At 43.1% G+C, this 20922-nt stretch overlaps 2 protein-coding genes across 3 annotated transcripts in view; one reads left to right on the forward strand and one right to left on the reverse strand.

Moving 5' to 3' along the window:
• On the forward strand, positions 1 to 15395 carry taf9 (TAF9 RNA polymerase II, TATA box binding protein (TBP)-associated factor). Its single transcript, XM_061963017.2, has 7 exons — positions 1 to 138; positions 2392 to 2473; positions 7828 to 7964; positions 8028 to 8162; positions 8246 to 8327; positions 14366 to 14536; positions 14611 to 15395. Exons 1-7 carry the CDS (start codon positions 103 to 105, stop codon positions 14754 to 14756), a joined length of 789 nt encoding a protein of 262 aa, XP_061819001.1. The 5' UTR covers positions 1 to 102; the 3' UTR covers positions 14757 to 15395.
• LOC133607942 (arrestin red cell) overlaps positions 14831 to 20922 on the reverse strand; it is a 21454-nt gene continuing 15362 nt past the window's right edge. Inside the window, exons 7-16 of one of the 2 annotated variants that reach the window (XM_061963015.2) lie at positions 19446 to 19505; positions 19300 to 19367; positions 19096 to 19231; positions 18940 to 19024; positions 16673 to 16745; positions 16462 to 16599; positions 16055 to 16138; positions 15911 to 15987; positions 15775 to 15829; positions 14831 to 15710 (exon numbers count right to left, since the gene is read on the reverse strand). In XM_061963015.2, the coding sequence (XP_061818999.1) occupies positions 15623 to 15710; positions 15775 to 15829; positions 15911 to 15987; positions 16055 to 16138; positions 16462 to 16599; positions 16673 to 16745; positions 18940 to 19024; positions 19096 to 19231; positions 19300 to 19367; positions 19446 to 19505 (864 nt within the window). In that variant the 3' untranslated portion in view covers positions 14831 to 15622. Of the gene's footprint in view, positions 15714 to 15774; positions 15830 to 15910; positions 15988 to 16054; positions 16139 to 16461; positions 16600 to 16672; positions 16746 to 18939; positions 19025 to 19095; positions 19232 to 19299; positions 19368 to 19445; positions 19506 to 20922 lie in introns of both variants that reach the window. The other variant, XM_061963014.2, reaches the window with a different exon arrangement.

A 20922-nucleotide genomic window follows, 5' to 3' on the forward strand; every position in this document is an offset into this window, starting at 1 on the left:
CAGGCGACGCCCATCGGGCCTCGGCGTCATCGGAGGCTCGGGCAGCGTCGATAAACAAAGCGTAGAAGAAGACGCGAAGGCGGCACTGAGGAGATCCGAAGAATGTCTGCGCCCAAAAGCGTCCCCAAAGATGCCCAGGTAACTTGTTATTAAACGCGTCGGCGTCTCTTTGCGTTCATAAAGCGGCGCCGAGTTTATTTCCGGCGACGGAGTGCACTTATGTTGCTTTTTAAACACGGCGTCACATGCTAGCGTGTTAGCATGCTCATTGACAACAGCGGGAAGGAGCTCGCTAGTTAGCTTAAGCTGTAGTTAAAGGAAACGTCTAATTCTCTTTTTCGTAAGTTCTTGCAACGACTGTAAAGTAATACATTTGTATTGTTGTGACGCCAAATTAGTAGACAAAAGAGCCCACATTTTAGAAACATTCAATAGCGATGAATCAGTCAATGTTTACTTATCCATCCATTTTCTACCGCTTGTCCCTTTTGGGGGGTGCTGGAGCCTATCTCAGCTGCATTCGGGTGGAAGGCGGGGTACACCCTGGACAAGTCGCCACCTCTCGTATAGCCCTAAATCACGAGTGTCTCAAAGGGCTGCACAAGCCACAACGGCATCCTCGGCTCGGATCCCACATCAGGGCAAGGAAAAACTCAACCCAATGGGATGACAATGAGAAACCTTGGAGGGGACCGCAGATGTGGGGAACACCCCCCCTAATAGTGGGAGTCCAGTCCATAGTTAATCTAACATTATAATGAGAGTCCAGTCCATAGTGGATCTAACATTATAATAAGAGTGCAGTTCATAGTGGATCTAACAAGATAGTGGGAGTCCAGTCCACAGTGGATATAACATAATAGTGGGAGTCTAGTCCATAGTGGATCTAACATAATAGTGAGAGTCCAGTCCATAGTGGATCTAGCATAATATTGTGAAAGTCCAGCCCATAGTGGATCTAACATAATAGTGAGAGTCCAGTCCATAGTGGATTTAACATAATATTGTGAAAGTCCAGTCCATAGTGGATCTAACATAATAGTGAGAGTCCAGTCCATAGTGGATCTAGCATAATATTGTGAGAGTCCAGTCCATAGTGAATCTGACGTAATAGTGAGAGTCCAGTCCATAGTGGATCTGACATAGTAGTGAGAGTCCAGTCCATAGTGGATCTAACATAATATTGTGAGAGTCCAGTCCACAGTGGATCTAACATAATAGTGAGAGTCCAGTCCATAGTGGATCTAACATAATATTGTGAGAGTCCAGTCCATAGTGGATCTAACATAATAGTGAGAGTCCAGTCCATAGTGGATCTAGCATAATATTGTGAGAGTCCAGTCCATAGTGGATCTAGCATAATATTGTGAGAGTCCAGTCCACAGTGGATCTAACATAATAGTGAGAGTCTAGTCCATAGTGGATCTAACATAATATTGTGAGAGTCCAGTTCATAGTGCATCTGACATAGTAGTGAGAGTCCAGTCCATAGTGGATCTAACATAATATTGTGAGAGTCCAGTCCACAGTGGATCTAACATAATAGTGAGAGTCCAGTCCATAGTGGATCTAACATAATAGTGAGAGTCCAGTCCATAGTGAATCTAACATAATAATGAGAATCCAGTCCATAGTGGATCTAACATAATATTGTGAGAGTCCAGTCCATAGTGAATCTAACATAATAATTAGAGTCCAGTCCATAGAGGATCTGACATAATATTGTGAGAGTCCAGTCCATAGTGGATCTAACATACCGGTAATAGTGAGAGTCCAGTCCATAGTGGATCTAACATAATAGTGAGAGTCCAGTCCATAGTGGATCTAACATAATAATGAGAGTCCAGTCCATAGTGAATCTAACATAAAAATGAGAATCCAGTCCATAGTGGATCTAACATAATATTGTGAGAGTCCAGTCCATTGTGGATCTAACATAATAGTGAGAGTCCAGTCCATAGTGGATCTAACATAATATTGTGAGAGTCCAGTCCATAGTGGATCTAACATAATAGTGAGAGTCCAGTCCATAGTGGATCTAACATAATAGTGAGAGTCCAGTCCATAGTGGATCTAACATAATAGTGAGAGTCCAGTCCATAGTGGATCTAACATAATAGTGAGAGTCCAGTCCATAGTGGGGCAAGCAGGAGATCATCTTGAGTGGAGACAGGTCAGCGGCGCAGAGACGTCCCCAACACAGATGAGTGGTCCACCCTGGGTCCCGACTTTGGACAGCTCGCACCTCATCTGTGGTCACCAATAGGGGTCATCTGGCTGGGGAACGTTTTTAGTGATCGACTACTGTTTGCAATGCAAAGTGTATAAATTGTTTTTAAAAATAAAAGAAAGACAAATTGCAATTAAAAGTTGTTGTTTTTTGGCCTGCAGGTGATGATGCAGATCCTGAAGGACATGGGGGTCTCGGAGTACGAGCCCCGCGTCATCAACCAGATGTTGGAGTTCACCTACAGTAAGGCCATGTCCACACGAACACGGAGAGTTTCAAAAACACGTATTTGGGGTTAAAACAATCTCCATCCACACAAGTGTAGTTTCAAAACCTAACAAACACACACACCTGCTGTCGTGCACATTTTGTCCAATCAGAAGCCTGAAAAAAACAGCAATATCTGACTTGGTGCAGCATTACACCTCCTATTATGTTTATTTTGATCGACTTTAGACGTACAATGACATGTACATTATCTTTAAAACCAGCCTGCACGTACACACAGAATCCTGGGAACATTATTAAAGAGCGAATGCACGCCTGTGCTGCTGAAACCCAACACTCATAGAATTATAACATGTTCAGCAATGTGGTGATGTATTACATGCGCTGTGAAGTGTACATTATTTCTAAAATCAGCACGCACTAACGAGCCATGGAAACCATTTTGCATGTTTTAAGGGAATTATAAAGCATTTAATCATGGATATAGTGATATGGTACATGTGGAATGAAGTGTATATTGTCTTTAACATCTGTACACACTACAAGGAGGACATTACATTATGTTCAGTGTTTCCCACAGGACAGGCATCTATTTGTGGTGGGGGGGTGGCGGCGGCAGCGGTGATGACCAAGAAGAACGCGGAGTTGGAATATAATTACAACACTTTATGTACATATTTATATACAGATTTGAACAATTAGTTATTCACTGAAATATATTTATTAATTGTGGTTCTTACAAAAACTTTATCTTATAAAATATAAAAGCTAAAATGTCTCTTAAAGCTCTGCCCCTTTAATTAGTGCATACATCATCTGTGTGAAGGAGTGAACATCCAACATTAGAATTTATTACTAACGACCAGAAGCGCTCTATGTACAGTGCCGTCTAACCTTAAGCGGCAGCAGCTCAACACATGCAGGGTTCAACGTTAAGGTTTTTTTCTACTTGCCCGACTTCTCAAATCTACTTGCCCCAATATTTTTACTTGTCCTGCCTAGGTTTTTTTCTGGCTGTGTAGTGCTCATGGCTTATATCTTACTAAAATCCTTCCCGTTGACTATTTACAACACTACACAGTATTTATTATTATTATTATCATTATTATTATTATTATCTATAATTACATTTAAATGGCATTGCATACATGTAAAATTAAATGCTATTTCACATTATTTGACCAGTAGCAGTTACACCCATCTGAACAGGTCAGCCACCTGTTTAAAGCCCAATCACAGTTGAAATCTTGAAATGAAGGGCCTTTAATGGCCAAAATATAAACCTGGACAACATTCTAACAGCTGGTTGGCTCAGATTGTATTCTTTTCATTGCATTCACATGCTGCAGTGGACAATTTAGCTTCAGTATTAATGCAGTATCTGAAGTACCGTCTCCACGTGTGTTTATTGACAACAGGGTTATAACCTGGACACGTTAGCTCGTCGGTATGGTAACAGGTGACTGTTACTGCGTGCGTCTGCCCCGGCCCCCGAGTCAAACAGCGGCGGTGTTAATGAAGCAGCGTCAGGCTGCTCACCGTCAGTGAAACGCTCGGTGAAATCGCGGATTAACGTTAAATATATGACGAGCCGCGAGCAATGCAGCTATAACCTATCTCACCTGGTAGAGCACCCGCTGCGGCGAACCAGTTCGATCCCACCTGACAGTCGCTTTGCTCTGCGTCAATCTCCCCTCTCCCCCGTCTCTCTCCAGCTGTCCTTTAAAAATAAATGCATTCAAATCCCGAAAATAAAAATTAAGAAAATCCGAGTCGGTGCTGCACACTGCACAGGTTCGGACCACTTTTGAACTTGTTTGCCGAGACGTCTTACCCTCGTATTTTGATCCGGTCGGTCCGTTCTTCTTTTACTTCGTCGTCGTCTTCTGGCCCACCAGGTGAATTAAGTGCTATTGGCGAAGTTACAATGCATAGTAGGCTACCGCCACCTACTGCACCGGAATTGTAACTACAAGCTACCTTCACAGACAGAGTCCCATTGCTTTTATGAGCGGTCGAGCGAGTCAAAAGCCGAAAAATCTATTAGTGGCGGACGTAATTCTTTCGTGGCGGGCCGCCACAAATAAATGAATGTGTGTTAAACAGTGATGTTTTTTTTTAGTTGCTTGGTTGCTTTTTCCATCTACAAAAATGGAAACAAGACATGTAAATTAACTTCATGATTTGTCGTTCAATAAGGACTAAAAACATAAGATAATATGTTGAAGAGGTTCATTTAGCCTACTGATGTGTATTTATAAATGGTTGATTTATATAGGCTAGTAAGGTAAAGTTTTGTACCCGACTACCTTGCTTCTGCAGCCTTCATCAGAGGTGTCACGTGATGTTAGTGTGACGTCATCTGTGACGTGTTATATGGATACAGATGACGTCACGCTAACATCACGTGACACCTCTGATGAAGGCTGCAGAAGCAAGGTAGTCAGGTACAAAACTTTACCTTACTAGCCTATATAAATCAACCATTTATACATATATAAAAACATAAGATAATGTTGCACCTTTCTTATGCCGTCAAGTGGAGGTTCCACAGCGATCATATCCAAAACAGCTGACTGTCATTAACGCCGGCGGGAGTGTCGCAAAGCCCATTTTGATGTGTCTTTTTTTATTAATATTGAGTGAAAAGAGCAGCATGTTAACGTTCAAACATACAGTAATTCCTCTTATAGTGTGTTTAAAGGCGGCAAGGGGGTGTTGTTGAGCTTGAAAATGACAGCGCACAACCGTGACGTCATCACAAGTCTCTGTTTGTGCCGCGTACACGCACACGCTGAGCGGAGAGTTTTGGATCTCTATACTTTGGCCAGCGTTTGTAAAAGTCTGCGTTTTTAAAGACAAAAGTGTTGCGTGCAATAATTTTGCATTTAGGATGCAAATTAGGACTATAATAAATAAAAAACGTAGTTGTTGTCGGGAGGACGACGCAAAGAAGTCAGCCACGCCTACTCTGTAAATAAGGGAAAAGCAAATGTATTATTATACTTACATGGTAATTATTATTATAATCATTTGACTGACACACAAACCCTAATGCTACACTTGTATAAACAAAACATGTTGCAGTGTTTCTGCTTGGATTTGTTTTTAAAACTTACTTTTAAAAGTAAGGTAACGTAGAAGCGGTCATTACCAGCACAAAACACATCAACAGAAGTACATTTTGCGTCGTGTGCACACTCCTCGCACTCACTGATAGCGCCCAATAACAAGTAACTTTATGTATAACACACAATTGTAACTATAACAACGTTTGACAAACAATGACATGTTCATTTTTAAACACTTTCCATCGTGCATTCAGCTACAAGTTGACGTACCTTGCACTCGACGTGTAGTTGTGGATGGTGGTTCCGGAGTTGGCTCTTTCCTGCATTTTCTGGTGATGGGCTGACTTGTCCTCAATTATTTCACCCTCAGCATGCTTTACCAATCCAAAATACGTCCAGACTTCAGATTTTCTCCGTTTACTACGAGGGCAACTTCTAAAGAGCAAGGTCCGTGTGTTGTTTTCCGCCATTGCAAACAGCTTCTGCTGCGTTTCCAGGAAATGAGCTGTGTCTATGGCGTCACATTAGTGCCAAAAATCCGAGCGCATAAAAACTGTTATCACGCGCTGATTCTCCACTTCGTGCGCACGAGCGACACCCTTTTGCGCGCGCGCGGTGCCTTTTTGCGCGCGCGCGGTGCCTTTCTGTGCGCGCGCGACGCCTTTCTGCGCGCTCTCTGTGTACTCCTGGCATCTCTCCTCGCGCTGTCATGTTTCTTTTTGGCACTTTGGGGGCGGGTATGCTTAGACGGCCCCTTCTTTCTGATTGGTCAGGCGAAAAATGCTCAGAGCCAATCAGAAGTATAGCAGGGCGGGTCATCGTCAATATGTATCAAGATTTACGGAGGAAGAAGTGGATAAAAAAAATGTCGCGCGCTGATGAAGGTTATTTCATACCACATAAACACAATACAGGGTAATACAAAATGTGACCCAAATAAATAATAAGACAACAAACACCATAATCACATCTTTCAGCCAGAACTGGTCCACCAGCAATAACATCCAACCATAACATTATTTTATATTTTCACTTCTTCTTGAACATTTGTTTTCTAATTTATGGAATTTCTTTTGATTCAGCCATAAAATGTATGAAATAATCTTTGAATTTTGTTTTTAAAATGTTAAAAATAGCTTTTAATAATGTATTCTGAAACAGTTTAAAATAATCAGAGAACTGACTAACATTGACCCTACACAACTATGTTGCACAATTAAGTCTTTTTTTTTTTTTAAAGTGAAAGAAGTAATTTCAACAGGTACAGCATCCTATGTCATATCTACATGTAATAAGATTTGTAACAAGGCAAACCGTTTGTAAATTGGTCGAAAATCGAGCAAGTTATGGTAATTTAATTAGTATATGTACCATTGACATCGATGTAATGATTGAGGCTAGATGTCCGAGGTAAGATGGCTACAACGTTGCTACACTGGAGAATGATTGGTCATATGAAAAATGCTCAGAGCCAATCAGAAAGGAGGGGCCGTCTAAGCATACCCGCCCCCAAAGTGCCAAAAAGAAACATGACAGCGCGAGGAGAGATGCCAGGAGTACACAGGAGAGCGCGCAGAAAGGCGTCGAAGTGGAGAATCAGCACGCCTAAAATGCATTAATAAATGACAGTTTTTCGATAACTAAAAAATTAAACGGTAATACTAACCGTCTGGAATTTTACCACGGTTTATCACTATACCAATTACCGTTACATCCCTAAATGCAAGTAACCATTTAAAAAGTTTATAAACTTTAATTTGTCATTACTGTAGAATTGTTTACTGTCTTTGGGATATAAATAACTTTGTTATACTAAATAAATAAAATAGACTCTTAAATATTGAACATTTTAAAGTGGATTTTTTTTTCCAGTTGGAAAAACTAGGTTGGTTTGTCTTTTTTTTGTTCCGATTTGAAGCTGAAATATTCCCACAACCGAACATTTGGCTTTTTTAATCATTTATTTGTCCCCTTAATGTTTGTTACTTTGCGGCACTTATCACTAGCAAGTAGCGAGGCACTACGTCTGCTTCCTGTGTGTGTAAAGCCAGCGCCCCGCCCACCGAGACAAAGATGGTAGATGACTGAAGAGGTATCACTGTGTCCAGTCAATCCTACTGTTGAATGATCGATGCACAGAGAGAGACATCTTTCTCCCTGTTTGACCAAAGAAACGTGAGGCTCCTCAATTCTGATTGGCCAACATGTCTGACACTCAAATAGCGGCGATGGCAGAGGGAACAAAATGAAAACATTAATGTTGATTAATCGTGCAGCCATCATGACTCCTCTTGGCAGGGTACGTGACGACCATTATTGAGGACGCCAAGATTTACGCCACACACGCCAAGAAGTCCAGCGTGGACGCAGACGACATCAAGCTGGCCATCCAGTGCCGGATGGACCAGTCTTTCACGTCGCCGCCGCCTCGAGATGTGAGCGTTTGTTTTTGTCTCAGAGTAACAGTTGGCGATGTGACTGATGGCTCGTGTGTTCAGTTCCTGCTGGAAGTGGCCAGGCAGAAGAACCAGACTCCGCTCCCTCTCATCAAACCGTACACGGGGCCCCGACTGCCCCCGGACCGCTACTGTCTGACCGCCCCCAACTACCGACTCAAGTTCCTCCCCAAGAAGGTGGCGGCGCTCGTCTTACTACTCGCCCCCGCTTGCTCGTCCCGCTCACCTTCATCGCTTCTCCCCCCACCACCGCCCCACAGGTGACGCCGTCGGCCGGAAGGATCTCAACACCTCGACTGAGCGTCAACGCCATCGCCAGCAGACCTACCACGCCCACGCTCGGTGAGTCGCTCGCCCAAAGTTGGTGGGGGTGGGTGGGTAACAAATCTTGCTTGACGGTGTATTGACCAACAAATTATTGCTGATAAACAATATTATTGTCAACATTATTTTGAGATCAAAATAACCACTGATGTATTAATACAGGGGTGCTCATTACGTTGATCGCGATCTACCGGTCGATCTCGGAGGGTGTGTCAGTCGATCACCAGCCAGGCATTAAAAAAATAGTCCTAAAAATGAGCGATCATAAACCTTCACTATGACGTCACTTTCGTCACTTGATTGACATTCACGGCACCCGAGGGTCTTCTGAGATGACGCTGGCTGCTGCCAGCTCATTAAAATTACCGACTGGAAGGCGAGAAACACTTTATTTCAACAGACTCTGGCGCCGTACCTGTCGTCAAAACTCCAAAGACCGACTGCACAGTTGCACAATAAAAGCTCTGCTTCATCCTGCCTGCGCTACCAAAATAAGAGTCTCAGAAAGCTGGCGTGCACAAGCTAGCAAGCTACGGAGTTTGCAGACAATGTATTTCTTGTAAAGTGTATACAAAGGAGTACGGAAGCTGGACAAATAAGATGCCAAAAACCAACCACTTTCATGTGGTATTGGACAGAAAGGAGGACTTTTTTTCTCCTCCATTCGAAAATGCGGACGTTATCATCACCACTGTCTGATTCCAATCAATGCAAGTCATCACAATCAGGTAATACACCAACTTATATTCTTGTCTTCATGAAAGAAAGGAATCTATATGTGTTAAACATGCTTGTATTATCTTTAACCACCTTTAAGTTGTTAACAATATTAACTATATGTGTTAAACATGCTTGTTTTATCTTTAACCACCTTTAAGTTGTTAACAATATTAACTATATGTATTAAACATACCGGTACTTGTATTATCATTAAACACCTTCAATGTATTAACAATATTAACTATATGTGTTAAACATGCTTGCATTATCATTAAACACCTTTAACTTGTTAACAAAAACATATATTTCATAAATAAGTTAATATAAATTATATATATGAATGAGGTAGATCCCCACGACTTGATCAATTGAAAAGTAGCTCGCCTGCAGAAAAAGTGTGAGCACCCCTGTATTAATACATTCATTTATACTATTGCAAGTAGGGATGTCCGATAATATCGGACTGCCGGTGTTATCGGCCGATAAATGCAATATCGGAAATTATCGGTATCGGTTTCAAAAGTATCGGTTTCAAAAAGTAAAATGTATGACTTTTTAAAACGCCGCTGTGTACATGGAAGTATGGAGAAGTACAAAGCGCCAATAAACCTTAAAGGCACTGCCTTTGCGTGCCAGCCCAGTCACATAATATCTACGGCTTTATACACACACAAGTGAATTCAAGCCATACAGGTCACGGTATAGCTCGGTTGGTAGAGCGGCCGTGCCAGCAACTTGAGGGTTTCAGGTTCGATCCCCGCCTCCGCCATCCTAGTCACTGCCGTTGTGTCCTTGGGCAAGACACTTTACCCACCTGCTCCCAGTGCCACCCACACTGGTTTAAATGTAACCTAGATATTGGGTTTCACTATGTAAAGCGCTTTGAGTCACTTGAGAAAAAGCGCTATATAAATGTAATTCACTTCACTTCACTTCACACTGAGGGTGGCCGTATAAACAACTTTAACACGAGGTCAAGGTTCAACTTTATTGTCCCCGCGGGGAAATTTGTCTTGGGCACAGTGCATCATTGCTTTCTTAACATACCCAAAAACAACAGAACACAAGCACAGACACAACCACAACCAGACAACTAACATTTAAACATCAGAACATGGAGCTTGATAGACATAGGTGGCACTTTGATGTCGGCATAAAATCTACAGTATGGAGATAAAGATAAAGTACAAGTGTGCATTGCACTAGAGCTCATGGATAAAGTGCTTAGTTCTAAAGTGCTATGTGCTAAAAAAGTGCTAACCTATGTGTTGCAAGTATGCGCCACACTGTGAACCCGCACCAAATAAGAATGACAAACACATTTCGGGAGAACATCCGCACCGTAACACAACATAAACACAACAGAACAAATACCCAGAATCCCTTGCAGCACTAACTCTTCCTGGACGCTACAATATACACTCCCGCTATCCCCTACCCACCTCAACCTCTCTCAGTGAGAGCATGTCCCAAATTCCAAGCTGCTGTTTTGAGGCATGTTAAAAAAAATAATGCACTTTGTGACTTCAATAATAAATATGGCAGTGCCATGTTGGCATTTTTTTCCATAACTTGAGTTGATTTATTTTGGAAAACCCTGTTACATTGTTTAATGCATCCAGCGGGGCATCACAACAAACTTAGGCATAATAATGTGTTAATTCCACGACTGTATATATCGGTATCGGTTGATATCGGAATCGGTAATATCGGGAAAAAAGCCATTATTGCACATCTCCAATTGCAAGTACCGTATTTTTCGGAGTATAAGTCGCACCGGAGTATAAGTCGCACCTGCCAAAAATGCATAATAAAAAAGGAAAAAAAGATATATAAGTCGCACTGGAGCCTATGAAAAAAACTGCGACTTATAGTCCGAAAAATACGGTATACACTTTAATATGCAATAAACTTGTATTTCTTGTACATTTTACCTTTGAAATTGGAACTTTTAAATACGACAAACATAATCAAAATTAAATATACGTGTTAGCATACTATTTTTTGTTTTATTTTAGTTGATAACACTTATATAAACATAATAGAAATAAAATATACTTTTAGCAAAATGTTGCACTTGAATAAAAATCACAACCGTAAGCAATAAAATAAGTTCTGTCACTGTTAAGGAGGGGCTTCAAATATACACAACCAAATGAAGTTATTAATCACAGTATTGCTCGTATTGCGACACGTGACTTCTTCCCGGAAGTGAAAAGCAGTGGTGGTCAACCAAGCCAAGATGGCAAGCAGAGTGCCAATTCTCTTGAGTACACACGGGGCCTAGATCTTCCTGCGAAAAGCAGATATGAGAAAAAAAAATCTAACTATGCAATGACATACAGTAGATCCCTATACTTCATGGAAAAAAAGATATGTCGAGTGATACCAAGGATTATAAGTCGGTCGCCTTACCAAACATATGGAACTATTGTGCTCCAGACATCTTTCTACACCACAAAAAAAATGATCACTTAGAAAAGCATGGAGGTCTACAACTTATTTGTGTGTGGCTGGGTCAAGGAAATTAATATCAAGACTCTCCTGAATAAATATGCATGGTTTTTGCTCGGTAAGGTTGCGTTTCATTATTTAACTTTGCATCTACAGACATGTTTATTGTTGTTGCACGCATCGTTTACGAGTGGTGTGTTTTTCCACGTCTTTATCAAAATACAACTACCGTATAGATGTCAACATTGTTCATGTGCTGAATTATTCCTTTACGATTGCTGCCTTTGGTAAAAACTTAACTCTTGTAGGTTTTGCTTACATTTGCTTTTCTTTTATTTAGACTCGCCAAGTTGGTGCCTTTTGGAACACTCACAGCAAAAATGTGTTTTAGGAATACAAATATCAAGATAATACTCAAATGGGAAATAGTAAATGTTAAAAGTATATCAACCAAACCTTTGACTATGTGATCACTGCAAACTCATGCATTCTTTGACTCTGCGCCCTTGGACTGTGACACTTTAGTTGTCTTTCGTAAAATCTTGCACTCTTTCGCTCCTCTTGATTACCTTTCAAGGAACTCCGAAGAAACGTTAATCCTTTCCGCGATTAAAACGATTCGTACAACCGAAAATGACACAAGCATAGGGCATATTTTCTCAGAGAATGGCTAAATGGCGCCGAGTACCCATTGAGAACAGAGCTAGCTTGACCACCACGCACATTTAATGGGCGGGACGTGAGCCGAACATGAGGTCATGTAAATCCAAGCAATTTGTTGAATGTGCTCAAAAAGTACTGACACACTAACATTTTAACCAAGTTGTATTTACCGTATTTTTCGGAGTATAAGTCGCACCTGCCGAAAATGCATAATAAAGAAGGAAAAAAACATATAAGTCGCACTGGAGCCCGGCCAAACTATGAAAAAAAACTGCGACTTATAGTCCGAAAAATACGGTATAAAAAAAACAAAAAACTTAAATAGACATAATACTTTCTTAGCATAGGAAACATTAAAATATTGTTCTGACTTCATAAGAGCAATATTCTTCCATTTTAATTTGTAAATGTTTTAGAATTGTTTTAAATAAGCGCATTTAAGCAAGCTAATGCAAGTCGGTCGGTCCATCATTTTGCCAGTATATTTAGCAATCTTTTTTTTACCATTTTAATTACCGTGTTTTTCAGAGTATAAGTCGCACCGGCCGAAAATGCATAATAAAGAAGGAAAAAAACATAATTCACACCGGCCGAAAATGCATAACAAAGAAGGAAAAAAACATAAGTCGCACCGGCCGAAAATGCATAATAAAGAAAGAAAAAAACAAGTCGCACCGGCCGAAAATGCATAATAAAGAAGGAAAAAAACATACCGGTAAGTCGCACCGGCCGAAAATGCATAATAAAGAAGGAAAAAAACATAAGTCGCACCGGCCGAAAATGCATAATAAAGAAGGAAAAAAACATACCGGTAAGTCGCACCGGCCGAAAATGCATAATAAAGAAGGAAAAAAACATAAGTCGCACCGGCCGAAAATGCATAATAAAGAAGGAAAAAAACATAAGTCGCACCGGCCGAAAATGCATAATAAAGAAGGAAAAAAACATAAGTCGCACCGGCCGAAAATGCATAATAAAGAAGGAAAAAAACAAGTCGCACTGGAGTATAAGTCACATTTTTTGGGGAAATGTATTTGATAAAAGCCAACACCAAGAATAGACATTTGAAAGGCAATTTAAAATAAATAAAGAATAGTGAACAACAGGCTGAATAAGTGTACGTTATATGAGGCATAAATAACCAACTGAGAACGTGCCTGGTATGTTAACGTAACATATTATGGTAAGAGTTTAAATACCTGGGCATAACCTTGGACAATAAACTCACCTTTGATCAGCACACCACGGACATTCAAAAAAGAAGTCAACAAAGACTGTCAGCCATCCGAAAACTTAAAGGACTATACGTTGCACCTCATCTCCTGTTATTACTTTACCAAAGCATTGTTCAACCCATCCTTCTGTACTGTTCCACATGTTTTTTCACCATGCTTTCTGTAACCAACCGGACCAAACTCACACACATTACAAACATAGCAGCTAAAATCATCGGCCTACCCACACCCAACATTTCAGACTTAAACCACAGGTCCATCACCCGACTGGCAAAAACAATAGTCCAGGATATCACTCACCCACTACACCAATACATCATCCCACTACCATCAGGGCTCAGGTACAGAACTATCAAATTCCGGAGGGCCCGCCTCAGGAAAAGCCTTATCCCTGCAGCTATAGCCGGCCGACCTGTCTGACAAGCCTGTAAATGTGTGTTAGTCATGTATGATGTCTTTTTGTTATTTTTATTTTTATTTTTTTATTTTTTTGTGTGATGTGTAATGTCTAGTGTTTAAATGTACGGCAGTGACAATGAATTTCCCCAAGGGGACCAATAAATCTAATCTAATCTAAAAAAATAACTATAACATATAGAACATGCTATACGTTTACCAAACAATCTATCACTCCTAATCGCTAAATCCCATGAAATCTTATACGTCTAGTCTCTTACGTGAATGAGATAAATAATATTTGATATTTTACGGTAATGTGTTAATAATTTCACACAAGTCGCTTCTGAGTATAAGTCGCACCCCCTAATTTCACTATGAAAAAACTGCGATTTATATTCCGAAAAATACGGTAAATATAGTAATGTAACTCTTGGGAGGTTTTTTTGCGATTATTATTATTATTACCGTTTATGTGCGTGGAGTACAAACAGCCACAGCTGCTGAGACACAATGTATGCACATGGCAACTTAAGAGTTAATTTTCATGTATCGTTCTGTTAATTGACTTATGGAATATGGGCCCAGGTCTAGGTGGAGCACCAAAGGGATTGCTGGAGCGCACTGACCGGACCGTCTACACAGGAAACGCCACCGTTCAGTCGGTCGGCGCCAAGGTCGGACCCCCGGTGTCGCTGACGGGTCAGAGGTTCACCGTGCAGATCCCCCCTCCCTCACAGAGCAGCGCCAGCAAAAGCAGTAAGGGTGAAAAAAAAAAAAATCCACTCCAAGTGTTGCACTTTGAAACTTTTTTCTGCTCCCTGGTTAATCAGCCACGCTCACCACGCCCGCCACCTCCAACGTGCTCATCAACCCGTCTCTGATTGGCTCCAAGAACATCCTCATCACCACCAACATGGCTGCACAGAACGCCGGCGTGGAGACGCTGAAGAGGAAGCACGAAGACGACGACGACTGACGGTTTGTGACCCTCCCCCACACACCCACCAAATGAGAATCCACTTGCTGTCGGCAGCAGACCACACGAGCACGCTTGTTCATTTCACCTTTAATCATAAAAACAAAGTGAAATAAAAAAAAAAACAATGAAATGATTACAAGCGTGGAAAGCATCAAAGCAATCTTCCTGTTGGCAAAGTTAGCTCACATGCACGACCAAACGAGTCACGACGACCACGACGATTCACAGCACTGCTCGGGGGGGGGGAAAAAGCAAACATGCTCCGCCTCTTTCCTTCCGCCACAGGAGCGCGAGAACATGTTCCGTCATGCGTCTTGTCTCGGGTCGGCGGCGAGGTGACGCTGGTGGCTTCAAAATAAGACATCAATGGAACAAGTTCATGTTTTTCCTTCTGGTGGGGGCAGGGGGGTTAATTGGCATTTATTAACAGTGAAGAAGGCACCGCTCGCCGCCGACTGACAGGAAGTGAAGGAGGGTTAGAAGGACACCTTTAGCAGCGACACCACTTCCCGTGTGAGCACTAATGTGAAAATAATGCTGGAATGTTGCCGCTGCGCTGTCCCCCTGCAGTCTACTAACCGTCGCCCCAGGACGCCATCGACATTCAAAGGATTTCAAAATAAAAGAGCAACAGATGTTTGTGTCGGCTTCATTGTTTCCTCACAAGCACCGCCCGGCAAATCAAAACAACTCACAAAAAAGATGGCAGCAAGAACGGCGGCCCAGTGACCAAAGGAAGGAAGGAGCGCCGCGAGGCTCCGCCCAAACATGGCAGCATCTGTCCCTCAACCCCGGAATGTAATGTGAGCGCGTGTGTGTGTGTGTGTGCGCGAGTGTGTGCGTTTGTTTGTGTATGGGCGCTCCTAGCAGTCCTCGTCTTTGTCGTCCACTGCGCCTTTGAGTCGCAGGCGGGCAAAGTCCTCAAAGACGAAGTCGTCGTCTTGGGAAACGCTGCTGGGAGGACCACAAGGCTCCGTCAGGTCACCGTGACGACCAGACTGACAAAAATACTCACTTTGTGTCGAATTCTATCAGGTTGGTGTCGATGGGCGGGTCCGTCTCCGGCACAGCTGACACACACACACACACACAATGTCACCCGACTGTTTCCATGGAAACGTCAATGCGGCTGTGTTGCAAGCAGCACTCACCTGATTGGGGGCGCGATGCGGGGGGGTCAGCAGGTTTGGGGTGCATGAGGATGAAGGGCAGCTCCACCGACACGTCTCTATGGCGACGACACCAAAACAGGAAGTGAGCGGCTTGCAAAAACGACGGGGTGACGTCGTACGTACCCTCCGCGTGAAACCACCAGCTTGACTTTGACTCTGTAGGACACCAGGATGCCCAGGACCTCCTTGTTGGTGACGTCCTTGACGCTGCAACACAGCACGCGTCACATGGTAATGGTAAATAAATACTTGTACCGCGCTTTTCTACCTTCAAGGTACTCAAAGCGTTTTGACACCATCTCCACATTCACACACTGAGGGCGGTAGCTGCCATGCAAGGCGCTTACCTCGACCCATCAGGAGCAAGGGTGAAGTGTCTTGCTCAAGGACACAACGGATGTGACTTGGTTGGTAGAAGGTGGGGATTGAACCAGGAACCCTCAGGTTGCTGGCACGGCCACTCCCAACCGCGCCACGCCGTCCCGACCCACATGACCACACACACACAGGGGGTCGCGCGCAACACTTACATGGTGGACGAGGCCAAGTTGGTGTCTTCGTGCTTGAGCTTTCCGTCCAGCGCCAGTCCTCTTTTCTCGCGGTTCTTGTCCAGCGTGGGCGTCAGCGTGTAGACTTTGCAGAAGGTGGAGCTGGACGACACCTGGTCACTGCCGCACAACACACCTGTCAGTCAAGCGCCTTCCGCCTGGGCCCCAACCCCCCCCCCACACACGCACTTACTCCGCCTCCAGCTGGGCCACGGGACATTTGTACTGGGCCGTGCTGAACAAGCAGATGTCAGCGTACTGACGCACTGCGAGGACGAGTTCAAAAGGTCAAAGACAAGGTCAATGGGGGTTGGGGGACATACTTGCCAACCCTCCCAAATTTCCCAGGAGACTCCCGAATTTCAGTGCCCCTCCCGAAAATCTCCCGGGGCAACCGTTCTCCCGGATTTCTCCCGATTTCCACCCGGCCAACAATATTGGGGGCGTGCCTTAAAGGCACTGCCTTTAGCGTCCTCTACAACCTGTCGTCACGTCCGCTTTTCCTCCATGCAAACAGCTTGCCGGCCCATTCACATAATATATGCGGCTTTTACACACACATAAGTGAATGCCAAGCATAATTGATCAACAGCCATACAGGTCACACTGAGGGTGGCCGTATAAACAACTTCAACACCGTTTCCCACATTCATTTATTTGTGGCGGCCCGCCACGAAATAATTACGTCCGCCACAAATAGATTTTTCGGCTTTTGACTCGCTCGACCGCTCATAAAAGCAATGAGACTGTCTGTGAATGTTGCTTGTAGTTACAACTCCGGTGCAGTAGGTGGCGGTAGCCTACTATGCATTGTAACTCCGCCAATAGCACTTAATTCACCTGGTGGGCCAGAAGAAGAAGAAGACGACGACGACGACGACGAAGTAAAAGAAGAACGGACCGACAGGATCAAAATACGAGGGTAAGATGTCTTGGCAAACAAGTTCAAAAGTGGTCCGAACCTGTGCAGTGTGCAGCACCGACTCGGATTTTCTTAATTTCTATTTTCGGGATTTGAATGCATTTATTTTGAAAGGACAGCAGGTGAGATAGGTTATAGCTGCATCGCTCGCGGCTCGTCATAACGTTAATCCGCGATTTCACCGAGCGTTTCACTGACGGTGAGCAGCCTGACGCTGCTTCATTAACACCGCCGCTGTTTGACTCGGGGGCCGGGGCAGACGCACGCAGTAACAGTCACCTGTTTTCATACCGACGAGCTAACGTGTCCAGGTTATAACCCTGTTGTCAATAAACACGCGTGGAGACGGTGCTTCAGATACTGTATTAATACTGACGCTAAATTGTCCACTGTCCACTGCAGCATGTGAATGCAATGAAAAGAATACAATCTGAGCCAACCAGCTGTTAAAATGTTGTCCAGGTTAATGTTTTGGCCATTAAAGGCCCTTCATTTCAAGATTTCAACTGTGATCGGGCTTTAAACAGGTGGCTGACCTGTTCAATTAATTTTACATGTATGCAATGCCATTTAAATGTAATTATAGATAATAATAATAATAATAAATACTGTGTAGTGTTGTAAATAGTCAACGGGAAGGATTTTAGTAAGATATAAGCCTTGAGCACTACACAGCCAGAAAAAAACCTAGGCAGGACAAGTAAAAATATTGGGGCAAGTAGATTTGAGAAGTCAGGCAAGTAGAAAAAAACCTTAACGTTGAACCCTGCATGTGTTGAGCTGCTGCCGCTTAAGGTTAGACGGCACTGTACATAGAGCGCTTCTGCTCGTTAGTAATACATTCTAATGTTGGATGTTCACTCCTTCACACAGATGAGTATAGAAAAATATTTTCAACGGCCGAAAAGGGCTCGACTTGGAGAGGAGGTAGGCCTACAGACCTGTTCAGCAGCAGCAGCAGGAGGTTGACTGACTGTGGCAAGACACCTCTGCCTCTGTTTCACTTCATGTTGCTGGTAAATAATATGGTTGTAGTAGTAAGCTAAAGTTAAATTATTTAGTATTCACTAATTAAAGGGGCAGAGCTTTAAGAGACATTTTAGCTTTTATATTTTATAAGATATAGTTTTTGTAAGAACCACAATTAATAAATATATTTCAGTGAATAACTAATTGTTCAAATCTGTATATAAATATGTACATAAAGTGTTGTAATTATATTCCAACTCCACGTTCTTCTTGGTCATCGCCGCTGCCGCCGCCACCCTCCACCCCTCGACCACACCACCACAAATAGATGCCTGTCCTGTGGGAAACACTGAACACTGTTACAAATATGCGCCACACTGTGAACCCACACCAAAAAAGAATGACAAACACATTTCGGGAGAACATCCGCACCGTAACACAACAGAACAAATACCCAGAACCCCTTGCAGCACTAACTCTTCCAGGACGCTACAATATACACCCCCACTGCCATCTCCCGAATTCGGAGGTCTCAAGGTTGGCAAGTATGGTGGGCGAGGAGGACTGACCTGAGATCTTCACTCTCTTAACCGTCTTGGTGGAGTTGTTGGTCACGTGCACGTTGACGCTGATGGGTTCGCCGTGGTAGTAGAGCTGAGACACACACACACACACAGGTCAGCATGCACGTACAATACTTGACCTGGGGGTGGGCGTGTACGTACCTCCTTGTCCAGCGACGCCTCCAGGTGCAGCGACCTGTCCGACATGAGGAAGCTGCGTGTAGTCTCCACCATGGGCTGAGGACCTGGCTTCTCTGGAGCGTACTGAACCTTTCGGATGACCAGACGCACAGAGTTCCTAAACACACACACACACACACTTGAGTAAAGGCTCAAGAAGTAAAGTGCCAGGCTGTCAAAGGTCACCTCTTGTGGATCTTTTCCTCCATGGACTTGGCGCAGAACGCTCGGATCTCGAAGTCCACGCCACATGCCTACACACACACACACACACACACAGTATGTACAGTACATGCGCCTTGTCCTTATGACCCTGGTCACCTGAGGATTACCTTGCCTGTGTCCTCAGGTCCAGGCTGCAAGGTGACGGAACACGGAAGATTCTGGGGGATCTGCAACAGGAAGTCAAGACACTTCAGTGTTTCTCCTACGATCGTCACTCGCTGCACCGCGCTTCAAATATTGCGACGTCACTACTTGGCAGATTACTTGAAAAGGAACAACATTTAAAAAATAAGCATAATTTATGTTTTTGACCAAAATTAAGACTTTTAGCTTCCAGCAAAAATCAGGAAGACAAAATATAATTGCAAAGCCAAGATGAGCCTATCAACACAAACAAATATCCATTTATTTCCTACCGCTTGTCCCTTACATCATGCTCTATTTTGTTCCAGACTCGTCACGTCCGGCTGCAGACTAAACACGGCTCAAGGAAACAATCCGGGTGAATTTAGCCAAAATCCTAAGTAATGTTGCAAACGTCAACACCGTCAAGCAAGTATGCTTGGTAGAAAACACTTAAACGTAAAGTAAGGTTTCACTCTTCCAAAAAGGTGCTGGCTTGATGCTAATTTACATTGGACTTGCCATACACAAGCTACTATTAGCATTAGCAATTGTAAATAGTCATTTCAACACCTAAATTTGATTTGTATTTACAGTATTAACACTTTGCAGAGCGCAACAGAGCCCATTCCAAGCTTTCTCCTAGATCGCCTCTGTATATGTGGTCAATATAAAGTTAAAGTACCACTGATAGTCACACACACACACTAGGTGTGGTGAAATTATTCTCTGTATTTGACCCATCCCCTTGTTCCACCGCCTGGGATGTGAGGGGAGCAGTGAGCAGCAGCCGCGCTCTGGAATCATTTTGGTGATTTAACCCCCAATTCCAATCCTTGATGCCGAGTGCCAAGCAGGGAGGTAATGGGTCCCATTTTTGTATAGTCTTTGGTATGACTCGGCCGGGGTTTGAACTCACCACGTACCGATCTCAGGGCGGGCACTCGAACCACAAGGCCACTGAGCAGATATGACATCATGATCATTTTGATTTGCAATGATGCATATATTTCTTTCACAAAGGCTACATGTTTTATGTATATTTAAAAACAAATATGTTAATAACATAATGTTCTTATATCATCAGAACCAGCTTTATTGGCCAAGTATGTTTAACACACAAGGAATTTGACTTGTAAAAGGTAACACGGGCTAAACTTTATTCTGCCCCCCCGGAATGTTGCCATTATGTAAACAGTCTCTTGAATTAGAGGGAAAAAAATAATTTTTTGTTGATAAACACACTAAAGAAAGTACATTATATATACAAATAAAGTGCACATACATGAAGCATACCTGCCAACTTTTGAAATCAGAAAAACCTAGTCGCCAGGGTCCAGGGGCCGCAGGCCCCGGTAGGTCCAGGACAAAGTCCTGGTGGGGGGTTCAGGCTTCGCCCCCCGACGCAAAATGATTATTAGCATTCAGACAGGTTAAAATGTTGCTAAAACCATCACTTTT

The sequence above is a fragment of the Nerophis lumbriciformis genome, linkage group LG09 (genome assembly GCF_033978685.3).
Source record: "Nerophis lumbriciformis linkage group LG09, RoL_Nlum_v2.1, whole genome shotgun sequence".
Classification (NCBI taxonomy): Eukaryota; Metazoa; Chordata; class Actinopteri; order Syngnathiformes; family Syngnathidae; genus Nerophis; species Nerophis lumbriciformis.

Coding starts and splice junctions, on each gene's coding strand:
- taf9 (XM_061963017.2), top strand. CDS start 103: ATGTCTGCGCCCAAAAGCGTCCCCAAAGATGCCCAG. Junction 139..2,391: donor GCGTCCCCAAAGATGCCCAG/GTAACTTGTTAT, acceptor TTTGGCCTGCAG/GTGATGATGCAGATCCTGAA. Junction 7,965..8,027: donor CGTCGCCGCCGCCTCGAGAT/GTGAGCGTTTGT, acceptor TCGTGTGTTCAG/TTCCTGCTGGAAGTGGCCAG.